This window comes from Carcharhinus amblyrhynchos, chromosome 31 (genome assembly GCF_965287045.1).
Source record: "Carcharhinus amblyrhynchos chromosome 31, sCarAmb.v2.hapA, whole genome shotgun sequence".
NCBI lineage: Eukaryota > Metazoa > Chordata > Chondrichthyes > Carcharhiniformes > Carcharhinidae > Carcharhinus > Carcharhinus amblyrhynchos.
The window spans coordinates 11,800,405-11,815,153 of record NC_137354.1 but is presented as its reverse complement, the minus strand read 5'-3'; the positions used below and the strand labels follow the sequence as shown (position 1 = coordinate 11,815,153).

General features: G+C 40.5%; 1 protein-coding gene across 10 annotated transcripts in view; it reads right to left on the bottom strand.

The window, feature by feature from the left end:
• Positions 1-14,749, bottom strand: part of dlg5a (discs, large homolog 5a (Drosophila)) — a 183,879-nt gene that overhangs the window by 50,941 nt on the left and 118,189 nt on the right. For 7 of the 10 annotated variants that reach the window (XM_080215948.1, XM_080215955.1, XM_080215951.1 and 4 more), the window contains exons 10-13: positions 14,086-14,316; positions 9,929-10,128; positions 7,974-8,099; positions 614-746 (exon numbers count right to left, since the gene is read on the bottom strand). In XM_080215948.1, the coding sequence (XP_080072074.1) occupies positions 614-746; positions 7,974-8,099; positions 9,929-10,128; positions 14,086-14,316 (690 nt within the window). The remainder of the gene's footprint in view (positions 1-613; positions 747-7,973; positions 8,100-9,928; positions 10,129-14,085; positions 14,317-14,749) is intronic. The other 3 variants (XM_080215953.1, XM_080215956.1, XM_080215957.1) reach the window with 3 other exon arrangements.

Sequence of the window (14,749 nt, the reverse complement as noted above, 5' to 3'; positions counted from 1 at the left end):
CTGGGGCTGTAAGACAGCTGTGCTAACCACTGTACTACCATGCCACCCCATTCATCAGGGCAAGGCAGTATGTTTCCTTCACAAATTTGTCGTATGGTATGCATGTGTACAGAGTGACAATGGTGAGGCAGATAAGGAAGTGATGCGAGGTGTAAATATATAGATATATTCTGCCGTCACATATTCAAAATACAGAAATAATCAATTTTGTTAATTTACCATGTAGCACTCATTACAAATTATACTTTCATTTCTCAGAACTATATCAGTATCCAGCGCAAAATGGAGGGATGGGAGTGATGCCTTCAATTTGGTGAAAAGAGCCTGAATAAACTGAACTCAGTTTCTAAAAACACAGGTCAGGTCCACAGCGCACAATTAATCAGAATTCAGCACATATTACAATTCGCACTTGGAATCTGTATTGAAAGTTGATGCAGAAATAAAAAGGTCCACAGATTTAGCAAGGGTACTTCTCTAAGACCTGTTGTTAAAGCAGTTCTACTCTTTGTACAGCCCATCCACTCCAGTTCTTAGACTGAGTTATTTTTGTTGTGGCTAGCCACGAAGGCAAAATTGTCACAGCACTGACAGTTCAAGTTAATAAACATACCCTGTCCTTTGCGAATTCAACTACTTCAGTCTCCCATTCCAGGGAATCCGTGTCAATCGCTGAATCATGAGAATTATGAGCCATAAGTTGTCGAATCCGGGCCTCCTTTTCCAGCTGGTTTTCCATCTTCTCCCTTAAATGAGGAAAAAAAAATTAGAAATTACAACACAAACGTTCAAAGTTTATTTGTTAGTGTGACAAGTAGGCTTACATTAACACTGCAATGAAGTTACTGCGAAAATCCCCTCGTCACCACACTTCAGAGCCTGTTCGGATACACTGAGGGAGAATTTAGCATGGCCAATGCTCCTAACCAGCACGTCTTTCGGGCTGTGGGAGGAAGCCGGAGTATCCAGAGGAAACCAATGCAGACACGAGGAGAATGTGCAGGCTCCGTACAGATAGTGACCCAAACCAGGAATCAAACCAGGGTCCCCAGCGCTGTGAGGATGCAGTGCTAACCACTGTGCCACGTGCATAATGGCAGTTTCAAGATATTAGGCAGGAATTAAACAGGCTATTCAGCTCATCTCATTGCTTAAATATCTGTCACCCTATTGTCAAGAATTGTCTAAAATCTTTAACTGGGTTGTGGTCAGCCTTGTTGCATCAGTCTGATTTGTTGCTTTCTTCATTTGAAATTATAAAGGATGTTAAATAACTGCAATTTTTGACGCCAAATGAAATGTATCTCATTGGGATTCACCAAGACAGCTGAAAACTTAATCTAGAAATGTGGAAATTACAGGGAGAAAAGGGCCAAGTCCTGCAATATTGTCAAGTGCTCTCCTCAAATAGCAGAACACAAAATAAAGCAAGTGGTTCTTTCCATATTAACAATCTGAACAAGAATCAAATACTCAGGGAATATCTTTATTTTAACCTATCCTGTGGGAATATGCGTGGATTTGGTGAGAACTCTGTTTTACAGCCCTGTTGATTTCATTTTCTACTGAAGTCAATAGATGGAGTACAAAATAGGGATCTCACCTGAACCTGTTGGGTGAGTTAGATTAAACTTTTCCACTAAATCTCAGCGAGGGAAAACTATCACTTAACACTCTCATCCAGCACGAAATTATGAGACTCATAGTAATACGGCTTGATATCCATCTGAGTCATGTATACCAACCTTGGAGCTCCCAATGACACATGGCTCGCAAGAAACAATACTTTTCACTGTATACTAATACATGCGACAACAATAAATCAAATCATAAGAATTCAGTATTAATTTCTTTAGGCCATGTAAATTACAATCCAAACCTAAAATAGAATTCCTATGTTTTTGGTTGGATTGATCCTAAGGATCATTATACATCAAATCAGGACCTGTAGCATCATGCAGAAGGCAAGTATTCATCTTATACTTTAAAACTAAAACATAAAACTCTGATTATCACTTTTTCACGTACAATGTTTAAATGTTGCCATCTTTAACTTGCTGAAAATTCCACCACTCAATCAGATGTTAGCGAGTGTGACTGCAGCCATGTATTTGGATACACATGCACAGAATGTATAGCACTGTGGGTGTACGCAGACTGCAGCGATTCAAGAAGGTGGCTCATGATCACCTTCTCACGGCCAATTAGAGATGGGCAACAAATACTGGCCTAGCTAAGGCCCACATCCCTTAAATTAATATTAAAAAAAACTAATCAGCAGTGGATATTGACTGCATACGTAACTGGACCAACTACCTAAATACTGCGTCTACAAAAGCAGGTCAGAGGCTGAGAATTTCGTGACAAATAACCCATCTTCTGACTCTCCAAAGCCTGTCCACCATCTACAAGGCTGAAGTGAGGAATGTGATGGAATACTCTCCACTTGCCTGGATAAGCGCAGCTCCAGCATGCTTAAGAAGGTCAACACTGTACAGGTCAGAGGAATCCACCTGATTTGCGCCCTTTATACACTTACTCCCTCCATTACCAGTGCACTGCGGCTGAGGTGTGTGCCATCTACATGACACATTACAACAATTTGCTAAGATTTATTTGGCAAAACCTCCCAACAAAAGAAGCTAACTCAACAGTTTTGTGAAAACTTGCACTTCATTATCTCTGAGAAGTCACTGACAATTTCTATGGTCCAACTTCCAAGACAGCTACAGAGGCCATCAGTATTTACTTACCCAGGCTGGCCAGAGGATATGGATCATCTACGAAGACAAAGGGGCCTGCAACTTTCCTTATGGCTGAGACATTTAACAGTCATTGGAATTCAAACGATGGAAAGACCTGGTGCAGAGGTGGGGGACATGAGCCTCTGGCTTGTAGAAGTAATATTGCCTCGCTGAACCACATAGCTTGGCCTGCTGTTTGCCATCTAACTAGCAGCCTCACAGGCAAGCAGCTCTCGTCAAGGTAGAATGCCTGACTGCCATCTGTGCTGCTTCTGCTGGAATTTCAGAATTGTCAACCACAAAACGGATTTATCTCTCATGCCCATCTCCTCATGTGAACTCATCACTGGAAAAGTCAATAATCCAGCATTGGTTTCCAACCTGCTAACCTCTGTGAAAGAATACCTTTGAGTCTGGACTCAAGGAACCAATATTTATTCTCTATGTGGTCTCTGTCCTGTAAAATCTTCTTTTCTCTATGTCTGTCTTTACTGCCTGAGTGTGGAGGTGACATCGTGAGCCAACTTTCACATTTTGAGTGTGTGCAAATAAACTAACCCTTTGAGTTCAAACTATCTCAAGTGTGCCTTGGAGTTATTCATAGAAAATTGGATCACACAAAAACTAAGGAGTTGGGAAATACGTCACTGCTTATAAACAGGGAAACAAACCCACTTCTGATTACAGACAGGCAGTGAGAGGAAAAAAATCAGTGCTGTTTAAATTAACCCTATCTGTAACACTATCCAACATTCCACTAATTATTGCAGAATAACTGCAGAAAATAATCCAACAGGATAGTCTCATTATTGGTAACACTAAAACATGCAAGGAATTGAACCCCCCAGTGAAAAAGTGTCAAATCCAATGTGAACTCTCAGAGTTAACAATGAATAAATGGAAATACTTAAATTAACAATTTGCTTAATGAGAATGGAGTTGTTAATAGATTTGGGCAGCATGGTGGCACAGTGGTTAGTACTGCTGCCTCACAGTGCCTTATGGCCTCTGTTCACTGTCTGTGTGGAGTTTGCACTTTCTCCCCGTGTCTTGTGTGGGTTTCCTCCGGGTGCTCTAGTTTCCTCCCACACTCCAAAGTTTGGGGTTAGATTGATTGGCCATACTAGATTGACACTAGTGTCAGCGAGATTAGCAGGGTAAATGTGAAGGGTTACAGGAATAGGGCTCAGGTGAGATTGTCGTCGGTACAAATTCCATGAGCCGAATGGTCTCCTTCTACACTATAGGGATTCTATGACTAATTTTTAGGCATGAAAGGTCAACTATAGAATTTGATTGGTCTGTCTGAACCATTGTTAAACACTCCAGACAATATTTAACATTTAGTATTTTCTTCAGTCAAATGAAAATTTGAACCTTGCCATTCAGAACAGATAGCATCTTTAGTTATATTCCCAATTTTAATTGGATTAAGACCCACTTAAAAGAGTTTTATACTTTGCCAGCCCTCCCACTTCTTGCAACAGCATTAACCAGCCAAGCTACAGCAACACATCTCTTGTTTGTTTAGAATTCACCATATTGTTCCTGGAAGTAAACTGAAGAGATGTGGAAATCCTCCTGCAGATCACAATTTTCATGAACAATTTCTAAATATGCAGTTGATACACAATTTGGGGAGGGGAAACATAATACTAGGGGGTTTAGGGGGTGTGTAACAAATTACAGAACAACATTAATATATTGCAAACTAGGAAAAAAATGGCAAATAAAGCTCAACGCAGGTAGTAAGTACATTTTGGTAGAGAGAATAGGGAGATCACTTATTACTTGGCAGGTGTAAGTTCAGGTGAGATAGAGAAGCAAAGGGATCTCAAAGTACAAATTGACCAATCACTGAAAGTTGGACCAAAGGCTAGCAAGGCCATTAAAACAACAAATTAAGCACGTGACTTGTTTTTTCAAGAGGACTAGAACTGGAAAATAGGGAAGTGGTGCCAAGTCTGTATCAGACCTTGAAAAATCACATTTACAATACTGCGTGCATATTACAAAAAGCACATGGAGAAAATTTACAAGAATGATACCAGACATGTGTGGATGCACACATCAAGAAAGGATTGATCAGTTGAGTCCCTTTTCTCTTTACAAAAGGCTGAGAGATGGTCCAATAGAAACAAAGGACAAAGTACAGTACAGTACAGGAACAGGCTCTTTGGCCCACTAAGTCTGTGCCAACACAGGTGTCTCTCTAATATTTTCTTGCCTCTATAAGGTCCATACCCCTCTATTCCCTGCCTATTCATGTATCTATCCAGATGTCTTTTCAACTTTAAAAATTATGTGAAATACAGTGGATACAAGGGAGAATGCTTCCTCTTGTGGAGAAGGACATAACCAAAGGTCATCACAATGCAAAACAGCTACCAAGAAATTCAATAGGGAGTTCAGAAGAAACTTCTTTATTCAAAAGTAGGAAGAAGGTGGAATGTGCTACCACTGGAAGTGATTGAAGCAAAGCATATATACGCATTTAAGGAAAAGCGAGAAAACATCATGAGTATGAATGGAATGAATGGTTATGTTAGATGTAGATGAGAAAATTTGAGGGGAGGCTCGAATGGAGTATAAACACCAGCATGGACTGATGGGATGAACGGCCTGTTTCTGTGTTGTACATCCTATGTGTAATTTTTTTAACTATTACAGATTTATGACAGCTTCACAAGCTGCTGGGGTGCCACTGAATCCTTTACAGGATGAACTTTTCTGATAAAGGAAATTACAAGATGTATAGGCAGGGGGATGGGAAACCAAAAGCCTGTGGACATAAATTATGCTTGCGTACTTTTTAAAAAATGTTTCCAGGTTCGTAAATACAATAGTTTCTTTAAAATCAATGTATTTCAAGATCACTGTCAAGAAATTTATACTGAACACTAAACTATCAATATAATGAAATACCAGGCATGCAAATAAATGACAATGAGCATAACTGAAATCTTAATCTTCCTCTGAGTTATGCAGAATTACATAAAAACAATGTAAAGGCTTAAAATACTGATCTTTTATATCCAGCAGGATGTAGCTGTTACTTTAGCTTCTGGGTTATTAAGTTAAAAAGGTTTATTTCAAATAAATCCTTATTTAATCCTAACGGAATAGTATAATCTGCAACAAGTTTAAAGCTGAATTAAACTGTACCACACAAGGTTTCATTTTGGTACACAATGAATAGTTCACATTAAATATTGCTATTGCCAAAACGCAACACGCAGAATATAAAACTTGCAATAGTAACATTGTATTTCAGGTTTTTTTTTCAAAAAATGGAACTATTTCTGAGAGAGATGCTTTATTCATCTATAATCAGGCAGCACGGTGGCACAGTGGTTAGCACTGCTGCCTCAACGCCAGGGACCCAGGTTCAATTCCAGCCTTGGTGATTGTCTGTGTGGAGTTTGCACATTCTCCGTGTCTGCATGGGTTTCCTCCGGGTGCTCTGATTTCCTCCCATACTCCAAAAATGTGCAGGTTAGGTGGATTCACCATGCTAAATTGCCCCTCAGTGTTGTTTCAAGGTGTGTAGGTTAGGGGGATTAGCAGGGTAAATAGATAGGGTTATGGGGATGAGGCAGGGGTGGGCCCGGGTAAGATGCTGTCAGAGTTGGTGCAAACTCAATGGGCCAAATGGTCTCCATCTGCACTGTAGGGATCCTATAAACACTTTAATAAAATACATGACCAACATTGTCTTGAATTGTAAAAAAATACATTTGATTTCTCTCAAAGATTTAAGAACAAGCATTTAATTGCCAGAAAATGGATATTGGGTGTATGTTTAAATGCTGAATATTTGTCAAAGGCTACCTTTTAAATTTCACTTTCTCCTGGTGGACCGGGAAAGATCCTCTTGCGAACATCACTAAAGTACATCCACTGCTTTATGGAGCAAATGATGAACGGGGCTTCACGGCCTTCAGATTAATTATATTAAAACCTTCCAGACAAGATACATTTTACCAGTGTACTACATTGTCATACTAATTTCATCGCCCCACACTCGAAACAATATTGAATAAACTACTAGGATCATTTCTGACTCCAGAAGACAATTGAAAGGCTTAAATTTAGCCAGTGTTTTTGAGTGAATCTCTTGCAAGTTTTAAAACTTGTGTGTTATGGCATTGAGTCAAAGAACCTGATCTTGAGAATCCTCAAATTCCATTGCGGAGAGTTGAAGGAGTGCACTGCACGAAACGGTGGTGGACAAAAATGCAACGGCAACGTAAAACAAAAACTGGATATGAGGAAAGAGCAGGAGAGGGGGATTAATTGAATAGCTTTGCCAAAGAGGCAGCAGAGGCATGATAGGACAAATGGCCTCCTGTGTAGTATCATTCTCTGAACTTTTCAACAATTATGTAGCAAAGGCTTTAGCTTGTTAACTTTTCCTGAATTTATGCTGCATCGATTCTTTCGATCAATAATTTAAAAGGGTATATTTCTCCTGAGGTGTACTTCCAAAATATAGCTCAGTTCCAATAAATATTTAAAGCTAAACTGTGCATTGTGTTTTGTTAACCCTCAAAAGAGGTACACCCTGTTAATTAATTGCCGCCAACTGGACAGCTGATCTGGAGAGTTGTCAAGTCTTAGAGCTGGAGAGCTGCTATGTTGACTTAGGGGCAGTACAGTGGTTAGCACTGCTGCCTCACAGCATGAGGGACCTGGGTTCGAATCCTGGCTTGGGTCACTGTCTGTGTGGAGTTTGCACTTTCTCCCCATGTCTCCTCCAGGTATTCCAGTTTCCTCCCACTGTCTGAAAGGTGTGCTGGTTAGCTGCATTGACCCAACCAGGTGCTGGAGTGTGGTGACTAGGGGAATTTCTCAGTAACTTCATTGCAGTGTTAATGGAAGCCTTACTTGTGACTAATCAATAAACTTTTAACTTTAAGATAATGGCTCCATCAGCAAATTTAATATTATTGCAGAGACACAAACCTGTATACTTCCCAGACATAGAGTGCCAAATATAGTATTCTAAGGCAACTGAAAAATTATTCAGACATAGTTTGGGACACTGCAGTTGATCACTTCTCTAGCATGAGGCAAAAAAAAAGGTTAATTAAAAACCAAACACATCTTTAGCTACAGCTCAGAATGTTTGTTTAACCATCTTCTGCCTTCGCATCATTCATAAAATGAAACTTAGAACAGGTTGGCATCAATGCAATCTGATTTCAAGGTGAAGGCATCACTACTCACTTCAGTTCCTTCAGTTCACGTATAGCATCATTCTTTTGTTTCATCATGTCATCCAGATCCCGTAGAGCTTCAGCCAGGTCACTCACGGCTCTGTCCCTCTCCCGCCGTAAGTTATCACATAGGGTTCTACACAAAAAAATGTTAAGCATTCTGGATGAGCTGAATCAAAACTTACAGAAAACTTTGTCACAGTTTTGGCTACATACAAACACCTTTTGAACAATCTGCTGTCCGAAAGAATTGTTCAGCCCCCATTATCAGAACCCCCTCCTTCATACACTGGGGAAAATAATATTGTGACATTGTAAGGGCGGCACGGTGGCACAGTGGTGAGCAATGCTGCCTCACAGCGCCAGGGACTCTGGTTCAATTCCAGCCTTGGATAGCTGCCTGTGTTGGTGTTTGCACCTTCTCCCCCTGTTTGTGTGAGTTTCCTCCAGATGCTCCAGTTTCCTCCCACACTCCAAAGATGTTCAGGTTAGAAGGCTTGGCCATGCTAAATTGCTCCTTAGTGTCCCAAGATGTGTAGATTAGGTGAATTAGCCATGGGAAATTTGTGGGGTTACGGACACAGGTCAGATACACTTTCAGAGAGTCAGTGCAGACTCGATGGGCTGAATGGCCTCTCCTGCACTGCAGGGATTCTATGAACATTCTAAAGTGGTAATGAAGAAGTTAAACCACAGTGGACACTGTCACGAAATAGCTTCACCACGAAAATCCATTTGAAGATTGCAGAGGTTTGCTGACTACGTGGCAATAAGCAACATCTAACTAAGTAAGATAACTATGTGCGAATGAGTGAGTATGACTCAGTGAGTGATTGATTGAGAGGAAATAAGTAGGGGTGGCAGAGCTAACAGTTAAGTAGAGAGAGAAAAACAAGAGGGAGCAGCAGAGTATGAGGAGGAAGAGAATTGGATGGAGGGATGGGAGAAGCGAGTTGCCAAAGAGTAAAAAAAGGAGAGAAAGAGCAAGAGAAATACGAGAAAGTAATGGCTACCATGTACTCTGAACTCGTGACCAAAAGGCCAAAGTGACTTTATAATATAGAGAAAGTTAGAAATCTGTTATTTAGTCAATTATATCTATGTCAGTGCTGCAGGGGCTGAACTAACATGTCTTCTAACAAGATTTATCTCACCTAACAAACTATTTTCAATAGGAAGTATTTAAATATCTATATCTAATTAAGTAGCTTTACCCTCCTCAGCAAAGTGAATAGTTGAAGCGTACAGACCAAAAGGTCAGCAAGGACACATTTAAAAAGCCAGACTTCTGATTCACTATGTCGAATAACTCCCTTAGTGCAGGAATCGTGGAGAAAGCTGTGAAGAGAATCAGCCCAGAAATCCCTTTTAACAGCACCAGCTGCCTCGTGTGAATGTAATTGGTAGGGTGGGTAAGCGAAGTGGGGTAACTGGATAGGCTGGTGGATGATACGAACAGGGTGGCTGAGTAGATAGATGGGTCAGGGTTGGCAGAGTAAGGACTGTCACATTGGATCTGGGGGATGGTCAGGTTGTGTCAGGAGCAGTGAGGATTTGTCAGCAGGGTTAGTCAGGGGGTTGGTTATCCAGGTTTTTGACTAGAATTAGTCTAACATTTCCCAGGTAAGGATGGCGGAACTGTCCACAGTCTCAGATTCTAGACCAGTTGAAAACACTTTTGGAAGATCCTGGGAACTGGGGGAGTGCCTGACTGACGTTAAAACTTCCAGGGCAATTCCCATAGAGTCATCATGTGTGACTTCCACAGGGTCCCAATGCCCATCTTGGACCATGTGTTCAGTCCCTGATGATTCGCAGACCAAAGATCTGATTTGAAGGCTTTGTCCAGCATAACTAGACCTCTATACAGGACATGTTACTGCCTTCTCAAAAGAAAGATGGAAATCTTGAACTGTTAGAGAAGATAAGTAAACTGGTAGCAAATGTCTTAACAGGTGCACTCACCGAATGCTTTCTCTTTCTGCAACTATCTTATCTCGTTCTTGAAATGCCCAGTCTCGCCTACGTTTAGCTACTTCTGCCTCCTGTATGCCTTCCTTCAATTCCTGGGACATTGCATCACACTGTTTCCGAAGCATCTCGATTTCCTTACTGGCCCTTTCCATGTCCAACGTAGCTGAATCTTGCTTCTGTAAATTCAAACACTAAACAATTTGTGCTGCTTTGAAAATGTTATCAGTGATCTAAAACTATTATTGAGAATCAATATTGAAAAACAAATCACTTAAAAATAGATCACATTTGTACAGAAAATGGGTCAAAAAGTAGAAAAGAGTTATTCAGTGCTAGATTCGAGGATGTGCCAGATGTTCAGATTTTTTTAAAATGAAAAGTAAATCTATTGTAAAGGAAATCAATTTCAATAAGTACAAGATACTTTTACTCAGTCACTCTTTGTTTTGATAATTTTGATGATCGCTATTACTGCCCTTGTTAATTTACATAGTTTTCAAATGTTAGTGTTGCACGAACCGATGCAATATTTAGCCAAGAAACAAAACAAAAATTGGCATTTCAGGAACTCCCCAAGTGCTTTATCTCCAATCAATTATTTTTGGAGTAAAACTGCAGTTTTACTCCATAAACATTGTAACCAATTTGTACACAGTAAGACCCAGATGCATCAAAGGCAAAATAAAATAAGGAAAAAGGATTTCAATTGGGCTTGTTTCAGTTTTGGCTGAGTTTAGGGAGAATTTGTAATACCGTTCAGGCACACCTTCGACTGTTACAACCAGTGAGCGCTTGAAGTATTCTGTGTTCTTTAACGACTGCAAATAATTATTGATTGATCTAACCTACTTTTAAACAATGAGTGGTGAATGCAAACAGCATTTGATGAACTCATGTTTACTGAACACACTCAGAAGTTGCTTATTTCTTAAAATAGAACAATGCAATTTTAAATAATTGAATAGTGTCACTCTATGTATTTACTTTTGTTTTTAAGCTACAGGATATGTTCATACTGTTGCCACTTGAAGACAATGGACAGGATAATTAAAATGAAAAGCTGCATGTACAGAAATCTGGACTAAAATTAGAAGGTGCCACAAATACTCAGCAGGATTCTGCTGTAGTTCATGGAGGACAGCTCCGCACGTCTTTTTTCATTCATTCATGGGACACAGGTGTCGCATACTTTCCAGTCATAGAGTGCCAATTATTGTATGCCAGCATTTATTGCCCAGCCCTAATTGCCCTTTCTCTCTACGGAAGCGAGATGTCTACGGTTCTCCATGGACCATGGCTAAGTATCTACCTCCTTCTGTGAAGCCAGGGCAACAGATTGTCGATATGCATTCCACACTTTCATCGCCCTTATCTATACCCCTGACAGGTGGCAAGCATAAGGGAAAAATAAAAGCAGTGCTCTTTCAGCAGACAAACAAATTTGAGCATGATGAGTGGCAGAAGGTGGTACATCTTACTTCGGTTTCAGAGTGGCCACCATGCCAGAATAGGATCGGGACGATAGTAAAATAGAGAAGTGCTGCAGTAAAATGATCTTAACTCATGGTGATTAGAAAGCTGTGAAAAACTGTGCAACAGGCAAAGCTGGCAATGGCACTATTCCTATAGTGCGCGCATCAGAGAAAAAGGCCATGCTCCTTAACTGACCCATCTGTCAGCAGAAAAACTTCGGAACTTAAACAAGATTGAATAGAAATGTGAATTCATTGGAAGTCCAGGACAGATCAAAAAAGGGCTGTGGTGCCAGTTCTCCTGGAGAAGTTCTGGTTGTCCATTAAAAGAAAGGCCTTCACCAAAAGATTCGATGACTAGTAATGGTATGAACCTATTCTAGAAAGGGCTACCCATCAAAACACTGCATGTGCAGAATCATCACATTGGGGTGCAAGCACAACCATCACCATCGTATAATCCTTCCATGTTGCATGACAAGTTGGACATATAAGCTACAGTTAATAAAGACTGGAAATTGCTCAGAGGACAAAGAGTTCTAGAATGTACTGCCCAGTCTAATGAGCGCATAATGCCTGGCTGTTTACAGAATAGCTGAATCCTGAACTTCTCCCATAAGAGGCATTACTCAATGAAGCAGCGAGTTCCAGCCAAGATCATCTTCACAATGGGTGTTTCTCCTGCACAACAAACAAATGAATGCCTTCATAGCAGGAATATTTGAGGTACCTTCCTTCTTCCTTTAATATAACAATTTCTGGAGGGTGTTCTGAAGAGGGTCAAGAGGAGACAGAAGTATCATCCGCTATCATTGTTCTTCAGAGGTTGCAGATGTCAATCTTTTGGTAAAACTCAATGTCATCATATGAAGGACAAAACTGCTGCTGTCAGAACCAACAATGCTTGGAAACAGTCTTTAGAGGGAATCTGAAGCTTTCAAGTTGTGTCCGGCACAGACGGACATGGACACATCGCACTACTGCCCAGAACCACGGGCTGGAAGAAGGCAACCTCAGCAAGTATCTTTCATCCAAAAATGACCAGAGACACCAGCCAATGAAGATAATGCCAACGCCAAAGATTCAGGGAAGGGGACTTTGGAAAGAGATAATATTCCATCCTGGAATTTTACAACAGCACCCTCCTTAAGCAGTGACAGTACATGCCAACTCTGAAGTTGAGAGTTTTCTTTTGTGACAAGTTCTAGCACTGTAAATTCCCACAGTAATTTGTCACATTAAGTATTATGTTCCTCATGTATATTATTTCTACAATGAAATGCAGTACAGTAAATATTTCAAGCTTTCAGTTTCTCATCTGCACTAAAATTTCTAAAGCAAACACCTCCAAGCCAAGATTATTTCAGAGCTTTGGGGGCTGTCTGTCTGCCATCGGTTCCTATCGTACTTGACTTCCTTACTGCAAAGTAAGACTTGCATATATTTAGAGCCTTTCGTAGCCTCAGTACAATGAAGCATTTCAGAAGCATAGTTACTGTTGTAGGGAACATGGCAGGCAAATTTTACAGGAAAAGGTCCCATTGAAGAGGATACAGAAGAGGTTTACCTGGACGTTGCCTGGTCTGGAGGATATTAGCTATGAGGAGAGGTTGGATAAACTTGGTTTGTTCTCACTGGAATAAAGGAGGTTGAAGGGTGACCTGATAGAAGTCTACAAGATTATGAATGGCATGGACAGAGTGGATAGTTAGATACTCTTCCCTAGGGTAGGAAAATCAAGTACTAGGGGAGATAGGTTTAAGGTGTGTGGGGAAAAGTTTAGAGGAGATGTGCAAGGCAAGTTGTTTTTTTACACAGAGGGTGGTGAATGTCTGGAACATGCTGCCTAGGGAAGTGGTGGGAGCAAGTACGAAAGGGGCAACTAGACGAATACATGAATAGGATGGGAATGGAAAGATAGGACTCTGTAGGTGCATACAGCTTTAGTTTAGGCAGGCATCATGTTTGATGCAGACTAGGAGGGTCGAAGGGCCTATTCCTGTGCTGTACTCATCACCTGATGAAGGAGCAGTGCTCTGAAAGCTTGTGGCTTATGCTACCAAATAAACTTGTTGGACTTTAACCTGGTGTTGTGAGACTTCTTACTGTGCTTACCCCAATCCAACACCGACATCTCCACATCATGACTCACTGAGTGGTCAATAACTCAACAAAGGAAAAGATAAAACTTACTTTATTTGTTCATTTTTGTCATTTCCAATTTGACTGTGGACAAAATTTCCTGGTGGCCATCAGTTCAATTGTAACCCGAGGAGGACAACATTTTTTTGATGGGTTTTATGTAAAAAGGTAATGAATAAATTGAGACGCTTGCTGAGCTGGTCCCTTTCCCCAAGCACTTGATAGGAAGCAGCTCCCTGATGCTCTTGGCAGAATGGGGTACAATGGAAAAGAATATTGGTGATAGCCAATATTCTAATTATACTTCAGAATTTTACTTATCCTGAAAGGCAAATTCCAATGCTAAGAAACCAGCAATACATTGCGTCCATTTAATGATTTACCAGAGTTCAGTTTCTCCTTTGGAAAGGTAACATTTGAAACAAGCTAGTTTTTCTGATGTGCAAAAAAAATGCAATGGGGCACTCAGGATTAAAAGGAAATGCATTATAGATAGCAATGAATGAAACAACTCCATACAAGGGCAAAATTCACCTGTCGGGCCTGGTAGTACTCCCGCAGCAACTGATCTCTCTGGATGATAGCTTCTGTTCTTTCCTTCCTAGCAACATCTCTCTCTTCTTTCACAGTCTCAATATCCTTACAAGCCTGATCAAGCTCCTTTTGAGCTTCTGCTTTGTCCTTCACTTCATGGCAGTATTTGTCCAGCAGTTCATTCCTCTCACAGATAGCATGATCTCGTTCTACCAACGCAGAATGTAGCTCCTGAAATTTAGTCGCAACACACAAATCACATCACTGTTTTCATCCAACACAGTAAAAACACTGTCTTGCATGTTGCTCCCACCTTGAATCAAATACAGTTGTATTTTCAGACAATGCACACTGCAACAATTTTGAGACTACTTTAGTTGATTTAGTTGTTTATGTAAAAATGGGAATAGTTTACTCCCTTTCTCAAAAGAGACATGAATCAAAATGTATTATTGAAGGAGTTTGACAATTAACGCCTGCAAACATTTAAAAATGCAAGGTGATTTATTTTATTAATTGATGGGACATCAGCGTCGCTGGCTGGCCAGCATTTATTGCCCATGCCTAGTTGCCCGAGGGCAGTTGAGAGTCAACCACGTTATTTTTGGTCTGGAGTTACATGTAAGCCGGGCCATGTAAGGACAGCAGATTTCCTTCCCTATTC